The sequence below is a fragment of the Chelonoidis abingdonii genome, chromosome 2 (assembly GCF_003597395.2).
Source record: "Chelonoidis abingdonii isolate Lonesome George chromosome 2, CheloAbing_2.0, whole genome shotgun sequence".
In the NCBI taxonomy this organism is placed as follows: Eukaryota; Metazoa; Chordata; order Testudines; family Testudinidae; genus Chelonoidis; species Chelonoidis abingdonii.
Genome location: NC_133770.1, coordinates 253,029,543 through 253,049,156, shown reverse-complemented (window position 1 = coordinate 253,049,156; position 19,614 = coordinate 253,029,543). Strand labels below are relative to the sequence as shown.

At 45.3% G+C, this 19,614-nt stretch overlaps 1 protein-coding gene across 4 annotated transcripts in view; it reads right to left on the bottom strand.

The window, feature by feature from the left end:
• Nucleotides 1–19,614, bottom strand: part of CPNE3 (copine 3) — an 87,478-nt gene that overhangs the window by 8,219 nt on the left and 59,645 nt on the right. For all 4 annotated transcript variants that reach the window (XM_032786288.2, XM_032786296.2, XM_075063090.1 and 1 more), the window contains 6 exons: nt 16,910–16,996; nt 15,965–16,024; nt 14,851–14,984; nt 12,558–12,612; nt 12,410–12,461; nt 11,445–11,578 (listed from right to left, as the gene is read on the bottom strand). In XM_032786288.2, coding sequence (XP_032642179.1) covers nt 11,445–11,578; nt 12,410–12,461; nt 12,558–12,612; nt 14,851–14,984; nt 15,965–16,024; nt 16,910–16,996 — 522 coding nt within the window. The remainder of the gene's footprint in view (nt 1–11,444; nt 11,579–12,409; nt 12,462–12,557; nt 12,613–14,850; nt 14,985–15,964; nt 16,025–16,909; nt 16,997–19,614) is intronic.

Genomic DNA, 19,614 nt, shown 5'->3' with positions numbered 1-19,614 from the left:
CTCAGATCTCAACTACCATGTCACTCAAACATAGGACTCAGATTCTGTTGGGCAGGAGCTGAATGCAAGTTTAACTGAATATTTTCCTTTACGATTTTGAAGTAACATCTTTGAAAAATGTAAATATAAAACCTTGCCCAACACAGCCACGGATGCCCCAACACACAAGCCAGAGTACAACGAAAAAAAAGGAAGAAACCCTCCTGTATGCAGTGTAGTTGGGACTTCGCAAAATACTGATCAAAACAAAGTCTGTGTCCTGAGTGCTGAAAAAACCAGAAAATGCGCCTGATTTTTTTAGGGCAACAAATGCTATAGGAGCACTGCTGCAGATACACTTTTGTACCACTGTAGTGTAAACACTTATTACAGCATTGGAAGGGGTTTTTCTGTCACTACTTGAGCAGCAGTAGCTAAACTGACAGAATTCTATCAATGTAGCTGCATCTATAATTGAGGATGAAGGTGACCTAACTACATTGCACAGGACGTAAAATTTTTTAACAGCTTCGAGTGATGCAGCTAGATCAACCTAGGTTTAGGTGTAGACTAGGCCTTAATATCATACCACCACAGCCAGTCAGCGGCTGAAAGGCGTTCTTCTAACATAAGTGCCTAATATCAAGAGTTCACCTAGTGCCAGTTCTATACTTCAAGGAAGTTTCAGATTTCTAAAGAAAAATTACGAGATACTGGGTTGGATTATTAAAAAACAGGTGGATTCTTTTTTTAAAAAACATATTCCCGCCGTTGCTTCAAATTTCTACACAAGTTTCCTCTACTATACCTGCATGCCAGCAGTTTTCTAGGATTAACTGGCAAAATCTGCAATCTGCTTTTGGTGTTTTATGTAAGTGAACTAAATTTCAAATGGAAGCCAATAGCCTACAGTACATATCTAGAATAGAGAACCAGGTTTCGACTTCAAATCTGTTTGGCTGTACAGTGACAAAAACAGATATTTATAATAAGCAAAATTAGTGCTCTTCAGTAGAAAAACCTTGAGTACTGAGTTCCAGCAGAGGGTTACAAGATTGTCAGCTCAAATTTGCAAGTACGGAGGGTATCAACAGGGAAAGGCTTTCAGAAAGTGTTCAAGATACAAACCTAGCAAAGGACACCCAGTTCTCCATTTGTCCCCAGATATCAATATTAAGTCAATTATGACAGCTGTGAGCTGAAGAATATTCTTGGTAACAGCATGCAAATAAGTAACAGCCTCCTCACTGTGCTTTTAGAATCTGTATCTACTATTGCTACAGTCAATAGTTTATAAAACCTGGATTAAGTCAGGTTTCTGTATTATGTTGTTTGATAAACCTTAAATGGAAGGCTCGCATCTCTATTGTTACAAGTAAACTCCATTCAAGTTTCTTTTTGGTCGGTTGCCACCATCTCACCACCCCACTTGCTCTGGGCGGGGATTCAGTTCCAGGGACAAACCACCACAACTAAAATTGAGATCTGCATAAATTTGCTAAACTTTGATTTTCACACTTTTATCTAGTTTATTTTAGGAACTTCAGGCAGCCTAGACTTAAACTATAATTAATCTCCTGATTGCTTTTACCAAGATATGCTCTTCAATAACTCCCCCTTGGCTCCCTCCATATCTCTTCTCTACCTTGCCTCATTGCTCTCTCTCCCTCTTCACACTACCTGTTCCCCACCATTTTGTCCTTCCCCCTCTATAGCTCCCTCCAGCTCTACTTTCTCCACATCTGCCATGACGTCTACGAAACCCAGCCTGCTGGGCATGACTGGACAGTTGATAAGCTGTGCTCATTCCTCTTCCTCCCCATGTCTGTCCCTAATCCTTCTAACCTCAATCAATAATAAAACACAAACCAGTTTTACAATACATGTAACTAATGAAGCTGGGCCAATTCTTCATCAGGCTCATTTGCCTATATGTTGTATCCACATCCTCAACTTATCCATTTGTTTGTCTCATTAGATTGGAGGCACTTCAGAGCAGAGAAAGTGTCTTTTCCAAGACAGAAAAATGCCCAACACACTAGGGCCCTATTACTATTACAAGATGTCCAATTTATAGGGTTGTCAACCCTCCAGGACTGTCCTGGAATCTCCAGGAAAAGACGGTTACACACCTTTGTAACTGTTGTTCTTCGAGATGTGTTGCTCATATCCATTCCAATTAGGTGTGCGCGCGCCACGTGCACGTTCATCAGAAGATTTTTATCCTAGCAACACTTGGTGGGTCGGCAGGGTCGCCCCCTGGAGTGGCGCCGTTATGGCACCGGATATATACCCCTGCTGAGCCAACAGCCCTTCAGTTCCTTCTTGCCGGCTACTCTGACAGAGGGGAAGGAGGCCGGGTTTGGAATGGATATGAGCAACACATCTTCAAGTGCTTGCTCATATCAATTTCAATTAGGTGACTCCCAAGCCCTACTTAGGCGGTGGGGTCGGAATGAGATGTCGCAGAATGTAGAACTGCTGAGCCAAATGACACATCATCTCTGGATTGTTGTACCAATGCGTAATGTGACGCGAAGGTGCGGACCGAGGACCAGGTAGCTGCACGACAGATTTCCTGGATGGGTACACGAGCCAGTAAGGCGGCAGATGAAGCCTGAGCCCTGGTAGAATGTGCGGTAAGGTGGCTCACTGGAACATGAGCCAAGTCATAGCAGGTGCAGATGCACAATGTCAGCCAAGATGAAATCGTTTGGGAGGAAACGGGTATGCCCTTCATACGATCTGCCACTGTGACAAAGAGTTGGGGTGTTTTATGAAAGGGCTTTGTTCGCTCAATATAAAATGCGAGAGCCCTTCAGACGTCTAGGGAGTGCAGCTGCTGTTCTCGGTGTGATGAGTGTGGATGCGGGAAGAAGACCGGACGGAAGATATCTTGATTGATATGGAAGGCCGATACCACTTTAGGGAGGAAGGCCAGATGTAGTTGCAGTTGTACCTTGTCCTTGTGAAACACTGTATACGAGGGGTCCACTGTAAGAGCCTGAAGCTCAGAGACTTGTCTTCCCGAAGTAATGGCTACGAGGAACACTGTCTTCCAGGACAGGTACAGCAGTGAGCAGGTTGCCAGCGGCTCAAAGGGAGCAGCCGTAAAAGTTTGGCTAGAACAAGGTTGAGGTCCCAGGTTGGGGCAGGGCTGCGGACCTGTGAGTATAAATGTTCCAAGCCCTTGGACCTCGAAACCATGGGGCGAGAGAAGACCGAGTGGCCGTTCTCCCCTGGCTGGAAGGCAGAGGTGGCCGCCAAGTGTACCTTTATTGCTGAAACTGCTAGGCCATGTTGTTTTAGGGACCAGAGGTAGTCCAAGATGGTATGAACTGGTACCTTGGTGGGAACAACATTATGTTGGCCGCACCAGCGGGAGAAACGTTTCCACTTAGCCAGATACGTTAACCTAGTGGAAGGTTTCCTACTACCCAAGAGTACTTGTTGTATCGAGGCAGAGTAACGTAACTTGGACTGGCTTAACCACGCAGCAACCATGCTGTGAGGTGAAGAGACTGCAGGTCTGGGTGGTGAAGTCTGCCGGGTCCTGAGTTATGAGATCTGGGCAAAAAGGTAGTGGAATTGGGTTGGTCACTGACAGGTTGAGCAACATGGTGTACCAGTGTTGCCTCGGCCACACTGGAGCGATCATGATCAGGTGGGCTCTGTCTCTGTGGAGCTTGAGCAGGACCCTGTGAACCAGCGGAACAGTGGAAAGGCATAAAGTAGGTTGCTCACCCACAGCATCAGAAATATGTCTGAGAGGGAGCCCGGGGAGAGACCCTGGAAGGAGCAGAACTCCTGGCATTTCCTGTTCTCGCGGGAGGCGAAGAGGTCTATGCGGGGAGAACCCCACTTCTGGAAAACAGAATGGATAACGTCCGGACGAATCGACCACTTGTGAGACAGGAAGGATTTGCTGAGGTGATCAGCCAGAATGTTCCGGACCCCTGGGAGAAAAAGATGCTACCAGGTCGATTGAGTGGGCTATGCAAAAGTCTCAAAGCTGAACAGCTTCCTGACAAAGGAGAGGGGAACGTGCTCCGCCCTGCTTGTTTATGTAAAACATGGCCATAGTGTTGTCTGTGAGCACTGAGACACAACAGCCTTGTATATGCTCTCAAAATGCCTGGCACGCAAGGCAGACTGCTCTCAGCTCCCGAGCATTGATGTGCAAGGACAGTTCCTGAGCTGACCAAAGGCCTTGAGTGCAGAAATTCCCTAGGTGGGCTCCCCAACCCAGGGATGACGTATCCGTTGTCAGGGCCATTGAAGGTTGATGTGGGTGGAAAGGCATCCCTGCACAGACCAGGTTGGGCACTAGCCCCCAGGCCAGGGAGTCTAGGGTGCTCGGGGGGATCGTGAGGATCATGTTTATGCTGTCTCTGCCCGGCTGGTATACCGAGGTGAGCCAAGTTTGAAGGGGATGGAGACGTAGTCTGGCGTATTTGGTCACGAACGTGCAGGCTGCCATGTGACCCAAGAGCGTGAGACAAGTGCGAGCCGAAGTCAATGGGAAGTTCAGTAGGCTTTGGATAATTGATCCCATTGCCTGAAACCGAGGCTGTGGCAATCAGGCTCTGGCGAGATTGGAGTCCAGGATGGCCCCAATGAAGTCTATTCTCTGTGTGGGAACCAGAGAGGACTTCTCTATATTGATCATCAGGCCTAACTGCCTGAACAGGTTCTTGACGATGCCCACATGACAGGTGACTTGGGCCTCGGATGTCCCTCGAATGAGCCAGTCGTCGAGATACATGAAGACGTGTATCTGACAACGGAGGGAGGCAGCGACTACAGCCATGCATTTTGTGAATACTCGTGGGGCTGAAGAAAGGCCAAACGGAAGGATGGTAAATTGAAAATGTTGATGGTTGACCACAAAATGGAGGTACCGCCTGTGTGGTGGGTAAATAGCGATGTGAAAATAGGCGTCCTTCATATCGAGGGCGGCATACCAGTCTCTGGGATCAAGGATGGGATGATGGTCCCCGGGGATACCGTGCGGAACTTCAACTTTATCATGAATTTGTTGAGTCCTTGCAGGTCTAGAATGGAGGTCTAAGACCTCCCTTTGCCTTGGGGACTAGGAAATAGCGGGAATAAAGTTCCTTGCCCCTCGAGTCTTTCGGTACCTCCTCTATAGCGCCCATGGTAAGGAGCGTCCATACCTCTTGCAAGAGGAATTGCTCGTGAGAGGGGTCCCTGAAGAGGGACAAGGATGGGGGGTGGGGTGGGGGGCGAAAAACTGGAGGTGGTATCCTGATTTGACCATGCGTAGTACTCAACGATCCGAAGTTAGTTGGGTCCACGCAGGGAGGAAATAGGAGAGGCAGTTGCAAAAAAGGAGGAAGAGGACCCTGGGAAACAACTGGTACGCCGTCCTTGGGCATCCTTTCAAAAAAGTTTGGTTTGGGTCCCGCGGGTGGTTTGGGGGGGGGGGGGGGGGACTCTGATTTTGACGCCCTGGGGGTCCAGACTGCCTTCTGCGATTGCCTCGGCCGCGCCTTCTGCTGAAGTCTAGGCGGGGCGTAAGGGTGGTGAGGCTGGAGACAGAAGGACCTGCGTTGAGTCACTGGTGTGTGCATTCCGAGCGAGCGCATGTTCACCCTGCTGTCCTTTAGGCTTTGCAGCCTAGGATCAGTCTTTTCAGAAAATAGGCCTTGGCCTTCGAAGGGCAAGTCCTGTATAGTTTGTTGTAACTCAGGTAGAAGGCCTGATACTTGAAGCCCTGATATTCTCTTCATGGCGACTTCTGAAGCCAGAGTCCTGGCTGCGGAGTCGACTGCGTCCATTGAGGCTTGGAGAGAGGTTCTCGCCACTTTCTTTCCTTCCTCCAAAAAGGGCAGCAAACTCCTAGCGGGAGTCTTGGGGAACTAGCTCCATGAATTTTCCGACTGCCGCCCAGGTGTTATAGTTGTAACGACTAAACAGGGCTTGCTGGTTTGCCACCCTGAATTGGAGGCCTCCAGCAGAGTATACTTTACGGCTCAATAAGTCCATGCGCCTAGCCTCCTTTGACTTTGGAGCAGGAGCTCGCTGGCCATGGTGCTCCCTTTCGTTGACTGATTGGATGACCAGAGAGCAGGGAGGAGGGTGCATGTACAGGTACTCATACCCCTTAAGGGGTACCATGTACTTCCGCTCAACTCCCCTGGCCATGGGCGGAATAGAGGCTGGAGATTGCCAGATGGTATCGGCGTTTCCCTGAATAGTACGAATAAAAGGGCAAGGCCACTCTTGTGGGGGTGTCAGCTGATAGAAGAACCTGTGGTGGATATTTTATCTCCGGGACCTCCTCCACCTGAAGATTCATATTCTGGGCCATCCGCCTCAGAAGATCCTGATGGGCCCTCAGGTCAATTGGAGGGCCGGAAGAGGATGTCCCTGCCACCGCAGCATCTGGAAAGGAGGAAGAGGAGAGGTCAGGTACAAGACGGTCCTGCGTGGGCTCTTGTTCTTGGGCAGCGTCAGGTTCAGGTAGGACTTTCAGCTCCCTTAGAGAAATGATGGGCAGGATTCCCTGGGAAGCTGAACTGAAGGGGATGGGTGTCCAGGAGAGCTGGCAGTTTTTTAAAGAAACCATGCTACAATCAGAGCACAGGAAAATACCATACCGATGTGCAGAAAGAAACCAAGCGTAGGAGTGCCCACGCTGGCAGCAGGGAACCATGGTGAGCTGAAGCAAATAGAAAGAAGCTTACAAAAATTGGAACTTGGAAGATACTGGGACAATAAGATTTATTGCTTGGGCCTGCAGGGATAGAATCAGAAAAGCCAAAGGCAATTAGTTGAACTAGCAAGGATTGAAAGGATAATAGGAGGGTTTTAACAGTAGTAAGAAAAAGAAGAGGAGAGGATGTATAGGTCTTAATCATGAGCAGGTATCCTAGTGGTGGAAGATATTGGAAAGCTGAAAGTAATCAAATTCCTTCTTACTTCAGTCTTTAAACGGGCAGGATCAACTCCAGACTACTACATGGGAACGCAGAAGGAGAGGAGGAGAGCAGCCCCACTGTGGATAGAGGGTCGGTTAGGGATCCGACTAAAAGACGTTTAGTACCGTGCAAATCTAGGACCGGACGAAAATGCATCCCGAAGGGGCTGCGGAGTTAGCTGATTGATGGCAGAGCCGTTGACCTTATCTTTGAAATTCATGGCGAAAGAGAGGTCCAGAGGAACTGGTAATGAAAGCAAATATAGTACCTATCTTTAAGAAAGGGAAAAAGGAGGATCCAGGGACTACAGACCAATCAAGTCCACCTCAATCATGGAATAAAGTATGTAGCAGGTGCTGAAGAATCCATCCTGAAACACGTTAGAGAAAACAAGGTGATCAGAAGCAGTCAGCATGATTCACCAAGGGTAAATCATGCTGACCAAGCCTGATTGCTTTTATGATGAGATTACTGGACTTGTGTGGGGGCAAGAGGTTTGATGTTGTAATAGCCTTGACTTTATAAGGCTTTTGACCCCGTTTCCACATGCATCCATCAGCAAAACAAAGAAGTATGGTTGGAGAAGGACTGTGAGTGGATAGAAAACTGGTTGATCAACGGGCTCAGCGGTAGGTATCAATGGCACCTCCCTTCCACCCACACTCTCTAGTTGCAACCGTAACAAGTGGTGTGCTCAGGTCTCTAGGCCCGTTCTTCAATGTCTTCATTAATGATCTTGATGATGGATATGCTGCACATAAGTTAAATTTGCAGATACACCACGTTGGGGAGTGTGGACAACGCTGGAGGGCAGGGATAGGATTCAGGGAGACTTAGACAAATTGGAGAAGTGGACCACCAAGAAACCTCATGAAGTCAACAAGGAGCAAGTGCAATCCTGCACTTAGGGACAGAAAAACCCCATGCACTGCACAGGCTGGGGACTGTTTGGCTTAAGTAGCAGTGCTGAAGAAAAGGATCTGGCGGTTACGGTAGATGGAAGTTGAACATGAGCCTACAGTATGGCTCTTGTAGCCAAAAAGGGCTACTAGCATACTGGGCTGTATTAGTAGGCAGTGTTGCCAGCAGATCGGAGGGATGATTATCCCCTCTATTCGGCACTGGTGCAGGCCGCATCTGGAATATCGTGTCCGTTGGCGCCACACTACAAATAAGGACGTGAACAATTGGAGAGAGTCCAGCGGAGGGCAACAAAAATATTAAGGACTAGAGCACATGATATTGAAGAGAGACTGAAGGAACTAGGCTTATTTAGCCTGCAGAACGAGAAGACTAAGGGGGATTGATAGCACCTTCAAATATTGAAGGGTGCTTCCAAGGAGGAGGGAAGCTAGGCTGTTCTCAGTGGTGACGGAGGGACGAACAAGGAGCAATGGTTTGAAGTTGCAGCTGCGGAAGTTGAGGCTGGATATTAGAAAAACTTTTAAACTTTCTGACTAGGAGAGTGGTGAAGTATTGGAATGGGTTACCTAGGGAGGTGGTAGAACCTCCATCTTTAGAGCTATTTAAGGTCTGGCTAGACCGCACCCTGGCTGGGATTATTTAGGGAAAGTGGTCCTGCCTTTAGCAGGGGGTTGGACTAGATGACCTCATGAGGTCCCTTCCAACCTTTTGATTCTATGACTTGAGAGTCGATCGGCGGAACGAACGCTTCATCCGTACCCGCAGGACGGGGGCAGCTTACAGTCGCCTCTGGCAACTGGTGTTCAGATGGCACGGAGCGTGATGCTCTGGGGGCGCACTTTGGACTTGATGATACGCCCAAGGTGTCCAGAATGACCACTGATGGGGCCCTTGTTCTTGAGCTTGCGTCTCCTGGAAGACTCGGCCGGGCACGTCTGAGTCATGGTCCTGTGCATAGGAAGCACTGTCCGTGTGAGATGATACTGAGGTGTGTCTAGATGGCCAAGGAGAAGCTGAGAAACCCTGGGAAGAGGCCACATCTCTAGATGATCTCTCTCTGTGCAGCTCCGGAGAGCGGTGCCGGGTGTCATGACGGTACCGGGAACAAGACTGGGACCTGCGACTGTACCGATACCGGGAGGTCGACTTGGATCTTGAAGCTCGACGCCTGGAGCAGCTGCAAGAGGTGCGGTGCCGGGAACAGTGCCGGGAGTACCGGGCCGGCGAACGGGACGGTGAACGGTGCCACGAGTACGACCGGTATAGAGATGGAGAGTGGTGCCGGGACTGCGAGCTGTGACAGGACCGGGATCGGCAACGGGACCGAGAGAGTGATCGGTGCCTTTCAGCGGTGCCGACGGAGGGTGGTTTCAGTAAGGCCAATTGACTGTATGACCCGCACCAGAGGTGCCGGGGGTTGAGGCAGTGCAGACTCCGTCAGCGCGATTAACTCCCTCGCTGTGGAGAAGGTCTCCGGCGTGGAGGGAATAGTAAACTCGACCACAGCATGCGCCAGGGAGCTTTCAGGCACCGGACTCTATGGCCCTTGCGGGACTGGAATCAACGGTGCCGAAGCTGGCAGTGCCGCGGCAGGTGTTGGTGCCAATGCCAGGCGGTCCGCCATAGGCGGGTGCTCCGACTCTGGCGCAGGCGACTCCAAAGCAGCAGGAGTCTTATGATGATTCTTAACCCGGGGGGAGAGCGAGCGGTGCTGAGAAGACATCGGTGTTGGAGACGGTCGGTGCCGAGGGGCCTTGGTTGTACCAGGACGATCTGGAGCCGAAAGAGCGCTTCTCCCTGATGTAGACTGTTCAGCGCTCGGTTCTGAGGGTGGCAGAGTAAGAGCTGCCTCCAACAGGAGCTGTTTGAGACGAAATTCCTGCTCCTTCTTCATTCTTGGCTTAAAAGACTTACAGATCCGGCACCTGAGAGATGGGATTCCCTGAGGCACTTAATGCAGGTGTCGTGGGCATCTCCTGTCGGCATCGGCTTGTGGCAGGCCGAGCATGGTTTGAACCCCGGTGACGTGGACATGAGCCCCGGTACCAGGAGTGGGGAAGGGGCTAATCCCCGAACCCGTCGCAACTATATACACTAACTATATTATAGAAAACAACTAAATTTAACTACAATTATACAGATTATAACTATATACACAACTATTAGTAAGAAACTATGAGTAGGCTAGGGAAATGGAGATCAGCTAAGCCGTGCTCCACTGTTCCAACGACCGACACGGGTGGTAAGAAGGAACTGAAGGGCCATTAGCTCGGCAGGGATATATATCTGGCGCCATAATGGAGCCACTCCAGGGGGTGGCCCTGCCGACCCACCAAGTGTTGCTAGGGTAAAAATCTTCCGATGAATGTGCATGCAGCGTGTGCACACCTAATTGGAATCCATATGAGCAAGCACTCGAAGAAAAATTACAGATTACACTTTCATTAAACATTATGTCATGTGATGAAACCTCCAGGAATACGTCCAACCAGAATTGGCAACCCTATGTCCAAAGTAAAGTGTCATGGTTAGTGTGCTCATTTGCATATGAATACTGAGTTCTTTTCCAGGATCCAGCTAATTCACAGCAGTGCTGCCGTCTGAGCTTTGAGAACAAAGTGGAAAAGTTTAGAGCAGTGGTTCTTAAGCAGAGGTATGCATACCCCTAGGGGTATGAAGAGGTCTTCAAGGGGGTCATCAACTCATCTAGAGTTTTACAACAGGCTACATAAAAAGCACTAGCAAAGTCAGTACAAACTAAAATTTCATACAGGCAATGACTTGTTTATACTGGTCTATATGCTATATACTGAAATGCAAGTATAATATTTATATTCTAATTGATTTTAGAATTCTATGGTAAAAATGAGAAGGTAAGCAACTTTTCACAATTTGCTGTGACACTTTTGTATTTTTAGGTCTAATTTTGTAAGCTAGTAGTTTTTAAGTAAGGTAAAATTTGGGGGTAAGAGACCAATCAGACTCCTGAAAGGAGCAGAATAGTCTGGAAAGGTTGAGAGCCACTGGTTTAGAAGATTCGAGTTCATTCTGTGTGTTACTTGCTGCTTTGGACTGCAGGTCATAACAAGGGACAAAGAGATAAGCATGCTGCTGTTTGCGACAGCCAAACCACAGCCAGACAGTCAGTTTTAGTCTTACATGACTCTCGTGCAATCCTGTCTTGGTCACGTTAAGTAATGTGTGTCTCAGTTTATCCTCTGTAAAATGAGGATTACACTTGCCTCTCTCACTTGAGGCTAAATGCTGCCCTAAAATGTGTGTGTATTCCAGAGCAGAACTAGATTTTTAACGTTTGTAAAGTGCTCTGAATGTCCTGGATGAAAAGTATTTTTTTTTTTAAATTGACATTCCTATCAGAGAATAAGCTTCATCTGGATGAAAGATTCTTGTTATGCACAATCCGTGAGGAAGCTGTGGCATCCATAAAGTTAATGGTACCAAACGAAACTTCACAGGGTAAGTGGATAACAAATAAGATTGGCACACTTCCAAGTACACAGAGGGGATATGAGTAGTGTATTGTGTGGAAAGAAAGAATAAAAGAGGGGAACATGTACACTAAGATAAAGTACTTACTGATGCTGTCTGTTGCTGTGCAGCTGCACCAGCAAATTTAGCCACATGGTTTATTATTGGAGAAAAATTGGTTGGCCCATATAATTTTATTTGAGGAAGGCAGGCCCGGTATGCATCAATAATGCCTTGGATTCCTTAAGAAAACAAATGGTTAAGTCTTAATTTTCATGTTAATGTTACATTGCTTTTCTGAGGCACTCAACTGTCTTGACACCTCCTTAGGTGCCAGACTTCTAAGTTATTTAAAATTAAGATAATGATAAAGGAAGTTGTATGTTTTAGGTGAACAGAGGCCTTTTATCAGGCCATAGCCTTTCACAAGAGCTAATCTTGACTTTATGTCAAGGTTAAAAAGATTGTTTAGGTGGTCAAATATCACAATTCTAAAATCTAACTACCTAGTTTATAACAGTTCTGCTCAGTTTAGAACACGTCCTTGTTAGCAGTCTAAGCAGAGACGCAAAGACTAAATGGTCAGAGAATGAACCACCTTCTCACTCCTAGGGGCGGTCCCCTCCACACCATCAATGAGGTACCTTGGCCTAGTGGTATGGGATAAGCCTACACTGCTGCTACCCCAAGGTAGGTGTGCTCTGAAATTTCAAAGAAAAAGAACCAAAGGCTACTTCACACAAGTAAGGATATATAGCAGGAAATTCTAGCCTGGTTACTGATTGAAGTTCCTTGTCTATTTAACTAAACCAGCCTGCTTAATCAGAAGCCTCACAAATGCTCTGATTAGCTAACAGCATCTCCTTCCTTCCCATCTCTTCACGGATTTTGAAGTCCATATTCTGACTAGGTCACACATTTCTTCTAATCAGAGACTTTTCTATACAAATTAACATCTACTGCCACAACCTTTACTGCTGTTGTATTAATGGTGCCATATTAAAACATACTACCATGAGGCAGTTTAGCAGTACCTAAGAGAAACAAGACTCTTGTGATACTTTAAGACTTACCAGTGCAGAATGGATTTGATGGGTTAAAGTTTAACGGAAACTCATGAGATACCTGTCAATACATGGAAGAGATGTTAAGGTTTTACACATGCACATGTCATTGAGTCAGTTGTTTTAGATTAGGAAGCAAATTTACACATTTGGTTACCTGAAAGGAAGGTGGAATCTGTGCACCAAATCCAAAGGCTGGAAACATTTTATCTCTGAAAAAGCGATTTAAGAGAAAATGAAGTAGCTGTTTCTCTTTAGACTCTGTTCACAATTCAAAACAATTTAAACTAATCCTAGTCATAATCATAAAGCTGTTTATTAGAAATCAACAAGCAGAGTTAAGTGGAAATTTCCCCTGTGTAAAGGCCAAATCAGGTCAGCAGGGAGAATTTCTTTATGTTCAAGTCAGCAGGGCACCTAGGAAATTAGCATTTAAAAATCTTACTATGAAAATGTGTTATGGCTGCAAATGCTCTGCTGGTTTTTGTTTAGCATTTGTCATGAGATCATCTGAGCCATGAAAACCATAGCAGCTACTACCTACCACAGACTGTCAAGTGTGCAGACCATTGAGTTTGGAGATACAGCTCCTGGGGGGAATTCTGCACCACTGCACATATGCAGACTTCATGTCCCCCACAGATTTCTTTGCTTCCCTGCAGAAAAATGACTCTCTGACAGGAAAGCAAAGGGAAGCCATAAGAGTGGTCATGCGACCATCCCCAGCAGTATGTTTTGGGTGCCACGGCAGGCATCACAGAGGTAAATCACTGTGGGGCAGGGGATGGGACTGGGGAAGACCCGGCTGGTGGCATCCACCTTGTGCTGGGCTGAGCTGCTAGTCCCAGCTGGGCTGGGGAGGACAGGACTTCCTCTTTCCCTGCACTGCATCCATCCACCCCACTGAGCCCCAAACAGCTGCATATGGATCCCCACCCCACCGAGCCCCACTCCTCCAGCATCTGGACCCCCTCACCCGACCCTCCACACCCAGGCACCCCTACTGAGCTCTATCTCCCACACACCCAGGACCCGACTCTACCCCTCCTCCCCCGCTGAGCCCCAACCACCTTCACCTGGACCCCCCCTGCAGAGCCCGCTGCACCCATAACCTCCCCAACAAGCCCCTGTGCATCCAGATCCCCCTGGAACCTGGATCCCCCACTGAGCCATCCACACCCAGATTGCTCCCACAGAATTCTCTCAACCCACACTAAGCCCCTCTACACTTGGATCCCACTCGGCTGAGCCTGCTTGCCCACACCTGGTGCAGTTGGCATGGCAGGGCAGGGTCCTGGGGAGTGTCAGGGCTGGGTGCAGCCTCACCGCTGCGTCCATGTTGGGGAGGCGGGGGAGGGAGAAACTGCAGAGTAATTCCAACTTCTGTGCAGCCACTGGCCGTGCTCACCAATGCCATGCTGGAGCTCCCACATTTATTTCACAAATAAAATTTGCAGAATTTTAAAATATGGTGTGCAGAATTTTTAATTTTTTGGCGCCGAATGTCCCTAAGGGTAAGATACTGACTGAGGAACGGATTGTACTAAGATTGGTGAATTCTGGGCCCTCAAGGGAATATCATCCTAGATCAATGAGGAGTTACTATTAGACATATCTCCCAGTCCTAGGCCCTATCTCATCATTCAAATTTCTTCTATCATTAATAAATACTGACTTTCCATGATGCCCACAAACTGTACTCATTAAAATCTTCACGTCACGTTAGAAAAGAGATTCAAGATTAAAAACAAACCATAAACCCCTACACTTGTTCTCTAGGTCTCCCAATGTGACCGCTGAACTGTGTCCCAGACTGTAAACTCCATGGAGAACAGACTGTCTTCATTTCTGTGTCACTGAATCACAGAGCTGGAAGGGACCTCAGGAGGTCATCTAGTCCAACCCTCTGCTGACAGATTTTTACTCCAGTTCTCTAAATGGCCGTCCTCAAGGATTGAACTCACAAGCCTAGGTTTAGCAGGCCAATGTTCAAACCACTGAGCTACCCCTTCCTGTGTAGCCTGAACACACTGTTGGTATTTAAGCAGATAATCTCTGCACTGCCACCTCCTGACTCTGCCAAGGAATCTCAGAGATAGCAAAATTGACAGATTTGCACCTCCATCCACTTAGAGAAAATGTCACTCAGGTACGTCCATCTGTAGTATGCTTTGACCACCTTATGCAGAGTCAAGTGGAATGTAGCTAAACACAAGCAAAAATAGACTGTACCCTTTCTCCCCAGTCGCCCCCAGCAAAGGGTGAGAGTTCATTCAAAGAGGAGAGGAAAAAATGGAAGGGAAAATATGACAGGATTTTTATTCATGCTCTTTTATTTCCAGTACTTTCAGCTCTACAGCTTTTATTATGAGCTGTTTATGGGTGTCTGCAATAGTTACATGCCCAGAATTTACAACACGCATTTGAAAATGAGATAAGTTAAAACTTACGCATCATAGTCCTGAATGACCATTCCTACAGACCAAATGGCTGTCAGGTATTCATTAACCCCATTAGGGCTGATGAAATGTAGAGAGTCTGGTGAGCGAGGGTCCCCATTGGAGCCAGTAAAATCTATCCCCACCTGTCAAACGTAGCATTTGTATCAGTTAGCAGTGAGGGGAAACTGGGTTCCTAATCTCAGGCAAAATTAAACTGACAAAAAAAATAAGAACTGCTACATGTACTCATCTGTCAGCTGCCATATTTACACCATACTATTGAACATTAGAACCTTGTTTAAGGAATGTACCCTACCCAAACATCATGAAGCTGTGGTTCCTCATGGGGACTGGTTGGCTTTCCGCCTATCAGCTGCTGTCTTATATAGGTCTTAAATGAAAGCATTCACCATCTTCTCCACAGTCTTAGCCTCCTTCCAAGTGGAAGCTACTCAAGGAATACCACAACAGTCAAAAATTAACAGATACCCTTGCTGAAAGACCAGCCAGATACTGATCTTCTCCGGGTGAGGGCTGAGGAACATTGCCAGGGTGCAAAAAGCTTACATTGCTACTGTCTGTGTTGTACCAGTTTTGTGAATTAAACCATTTAAGGGTCTGATCCCATGTTAAAGCCTATGTATGTTGCTCAGGCTGTGCATAGGGACCTTGAAGCCATCCTATATAGGCAGCTGAAGATTATTCTGTCACGGGGAAATCCTTGGCAGATGTAGACCTACCACAACAAGCTCTGTGTGACCACCTCCAGGGGTAATGGATGGGTTAGGAGTGAACAGAACTACAGACATTCCCATATTAGATCAGTTTAATGGCTGTCAAGCAAACTACATTTGTGATGAGATGGTGTAAGAAAAACTCAAGCAACACAGTTATATCCAGCACTGACTGGGCACATCTGAAGATTCAGAATTCATGTCTGATGTTAGGAGTCTATCATATTTCAGATCTTTCCAGGTAACAGTTAACGAAACAGGCCAGAGGGCCTCTGGAACTATAGGCTTATGCTTCATCTGCTACAAAAATAAACATGCGATTAAGAAAATCCATAACACATTACAGCTTACGCTGAAAAATAAAGCAATTTTGTACACAAAGTACTTACAGTGAAATTCAGCTGACATCCTCCCATGATGTAATCAAGGAATGTGCATTCTACTATAATCTAAAAGGAAACACTGGTTTCAGCAAAACCCAAAAGACTTAAGAAGTTGCCTTATTTCCTAAAGGCCTAGTTTTGCTTTCCATACTGATATAAAGCAGTACCTTTACTCTACAAGTAGTGCTTCTAGATTTCACTGAGAGTATTCAATAAATATGGTACTATGCACTGTGCATGCCAGTACTGGGCCCCTAATAACTACATTTAAACAGGATCTGGGTACATGGAGAAAATTCATATCATTTAAATATTTCTTACATTAACCAGTGTTCAGCTAGTAAATAAATCGATACTAAGGTACCTATTAATTAATTGCTAGGAAGTTTAGTGCTTTTTGTGTTTAAGACAATGCAAATCACCACCTCCCTTGTCATTCCATGATACATGCAAATAGAATTTCAGAAGGCTGTTTTATTATTTAGGACCTGAACACCCCCACTTCCCACCTCAAGATGATACTACATGAGGAATTCCTTTATTTAACTAGTAAGATCATCCTACTGAAAATAAGGTTTTAACTATCAAACCTCCATAACATCTATTTCTAAACCAAAAGGCCTTGTATAAAACAGTAACTTTCACTTGCCTGCAATCTCCTGTACAGAAAACTAAGTCAAACTCTCTATAGAAAAATTCAGTAGTAATATTAATTGCATTCTGGAGTCTATGTAAAGCAATAATGTTTTACTTTGTCACAGTACTGTTTCTACAACATTCAAAGCAATACTATCATCGTATAGACTCAAATCTTTCTGCAGTTTTCATACATTTTACTGTTACTTACACTTGGGGTGGTTGAGGCATGTTAGATCAGAGACATTGTACCTGGACATTTGTAAATAAAGAAAACCTCAATAGAGTTAAAAAATAAAAACCTTGAGTACCGACCTCACAGTGTTTCACACTCACGACACCAGAATTTTTGTAGCTTTTCTTCTTTTGTCTCTTCTTCTCGTTGATGCATTCAAATTCAGCCTAAGGGAATGGAAAAGACAATAAGATTACAATCAGTACAATTTATGCAATACATTTAAGTAATACCTATCCAGAGCTTTAAGTACCTTTGCTTTACATTAAAAGTGCAGTCATTGGCTATAAAACAAAAGCAAACCCATCCCCCTCAGAACTAGAAAAAGAAAAATCCTGCAGGGCAGGCACAAGTATCAGCCCTCTTTGTACCTTCTCTCCCATAAAGCTTTGGAAAAGAAAAGCTTTGTGCAGCTCTTGGGGAGGAAGTGAATTCAAAAGTTCTGGACCATCTTCAGGTACTAGGCTGGATTAAGGCATAGCCCCAAGTAAAGCACATTGCAGCTATTCTGAAGGCAAGAGGGGCATAGGACACGGTAGCAAGATCTGCATCTGAGAAGAATGGTTCTCATGAAGAATGAAAAAGCCACCCAGTTCTCTTCTGCTTTAGGGTTGCTCAAAAGCAGCTGAGGATTCAACAGTAACCCAAAGACTGCAAGCTCCAGTAACAAATGGCGGGAGCGCACACTCTCCTATAAAGCAGCTCACTGATGCTTCTGTGTTCCCAACATCGCTTCCATTTTATGGAAATTGGATTTCAGCCAACTAATCCTCATTCTTTACTTGTCTCTAGCAAACACTGAGTCGGGTATTCAATAGCACTGGTCATAAGTGTGTGCTTTCGCCATATGTTCTAAGCATTCAAACTGACTTCTGAAGTGAAGTGGTTTGGGTCTCCACTGCTTCCTAAGCCACAGGACAATGTTTTCACTCAACCAGTGAGGTTAAACCCAACAATTCATTAAGTAAAAAAAAAAAAAAAAAAAAAAAAAAAAAAACACCTTTGCAAAAAACAAGCATTTTGTACATTCTCAAGTCAGTCAGGAAATACCTGAGCTCCAAATCCTCAAAGTGCTAAGCGCCCTAAGTTTCCACAGTGAGAAAGAGGGGAGCTCAGTACCATTCAGGATCAGGCACATACCAAGGGCTTGCATGAAAAATATTCCCTCCACTGGAATCAGTGGAGATATGTTGAGGGTAACAATCTGCAAACAGTTTCTGTAATGCAACAAGACATTAAATATTGCAATATTTTATTCTAATAGATTATTTCCTGTTTGTTGTTCGTTTACAGCATGGATAGAATGTAACGGTAAGACATAAAGTACCACAATTTGTTTCAGTTCTAATTATCAAAGAGGCTAATCTAAAAAGCCAGGTACTTTCCTGATTAAATTTTCCATATTTAACTCTGTCTTAAAATTAAAAAGTCTTCTGTGAAAATGTATTAACTCCAACCACCATGTGGATTTTTGTTAAATCTTATAGTTTTCATTAGCATGTCCTCCCCTCACCATCCCAATCAAGCAGGCTCTCACTAGAGAATTCTCTCAGCCTTTTCTTAATTTGTGGAGCACAGTCTGCATCTTATTTAAACACCAGATTCTTTTCAGTTTACACTGGTGTTAAGATCAAGTAAACATAATGACTTCATTGAAGTCATTCCAGGATTAACACGGGCACAACTAAGATGAGAATTGGAGTCTTACTAAATTCCACCTTACAGGACCTACCACCCAGCTTTATTCACACAGGAAATGCTTAATGTCAGACATGGTCCTAGTGGAGCCAATAAGTAAAGTTTTGCAGGATTGAGTCCCAGTTCTTTTTAAAAAAGAAATTTCTAGAGCTCAATATTTCCTCTGCATTGTCTTGTAGCTTTAATTCTCAGCCAGTCTCATTCTGGCACATAGATGCCTCTCTTTGACTGGATACAGCCAATGTGTGGTCTAGAAAATACACGTAAGGAAGAGCTTTCTTGAAGCATTTTCAAAAGAAGCATATGTAGATTACATCTTAACATCACATTTTTTTTAAAAGCAGAAGATAGCAGCCTAGGTTATCAGAGGATAGATTAGGATGGAGCATTTTGATTCACATCAAATCACAGTGTTCTTCGGTGGCACAAAGGGAGCTCACTATCTCACAGGATTAGGGTCTTAGAGAGAGCGTGGGTGCATTTAAAAAAAAAAAAAGCCACACAGAAGTATGCTTCAGTTTTTTTCTGTTTTGGCCCTAATGCAATGATTGGTTCAGTAAAATGGTACCATATTTTATTTAAATAATTAACTTACAGAACAGAAAAATCTTCATATGCTATAGCAAAAGAGTGGACTAAACGCTTTCATCTTTGCCCTTCAGTATTTGTTTGTGTAGTTTAATTATAGGAAGATGCACACTACTTTGCTTGTGGGGAAAAGCTGTATAAGTGCCAGCCTGCTTCCTAGAATTTAGCAATATGAGAAAAAGCACTAGAAATCGCTAGGAAGCAGATTACTTATGAGCAATCACTTGCTGAAATTATTTACCAGTGCTGTAAAAAGAAGTGTTAGATTGTCCTTTGCTCAGTTTCAGGAAGTCTTCAGAAACAACCATTGAGGGAGCAACATGGCAGGAGCCATGATTATAAAATATAAACACATTAGAAGCTAAATATTTATAATTAGTAGCTTTGAAGAATTCAGTACACACACAATACTTCAATATGCTTTTAGGTTTGAAACCTGCATACAGTGTACCTGATCACTGAACTATTTTTCAACTTATGTGCAATTAAAGAAAAATAT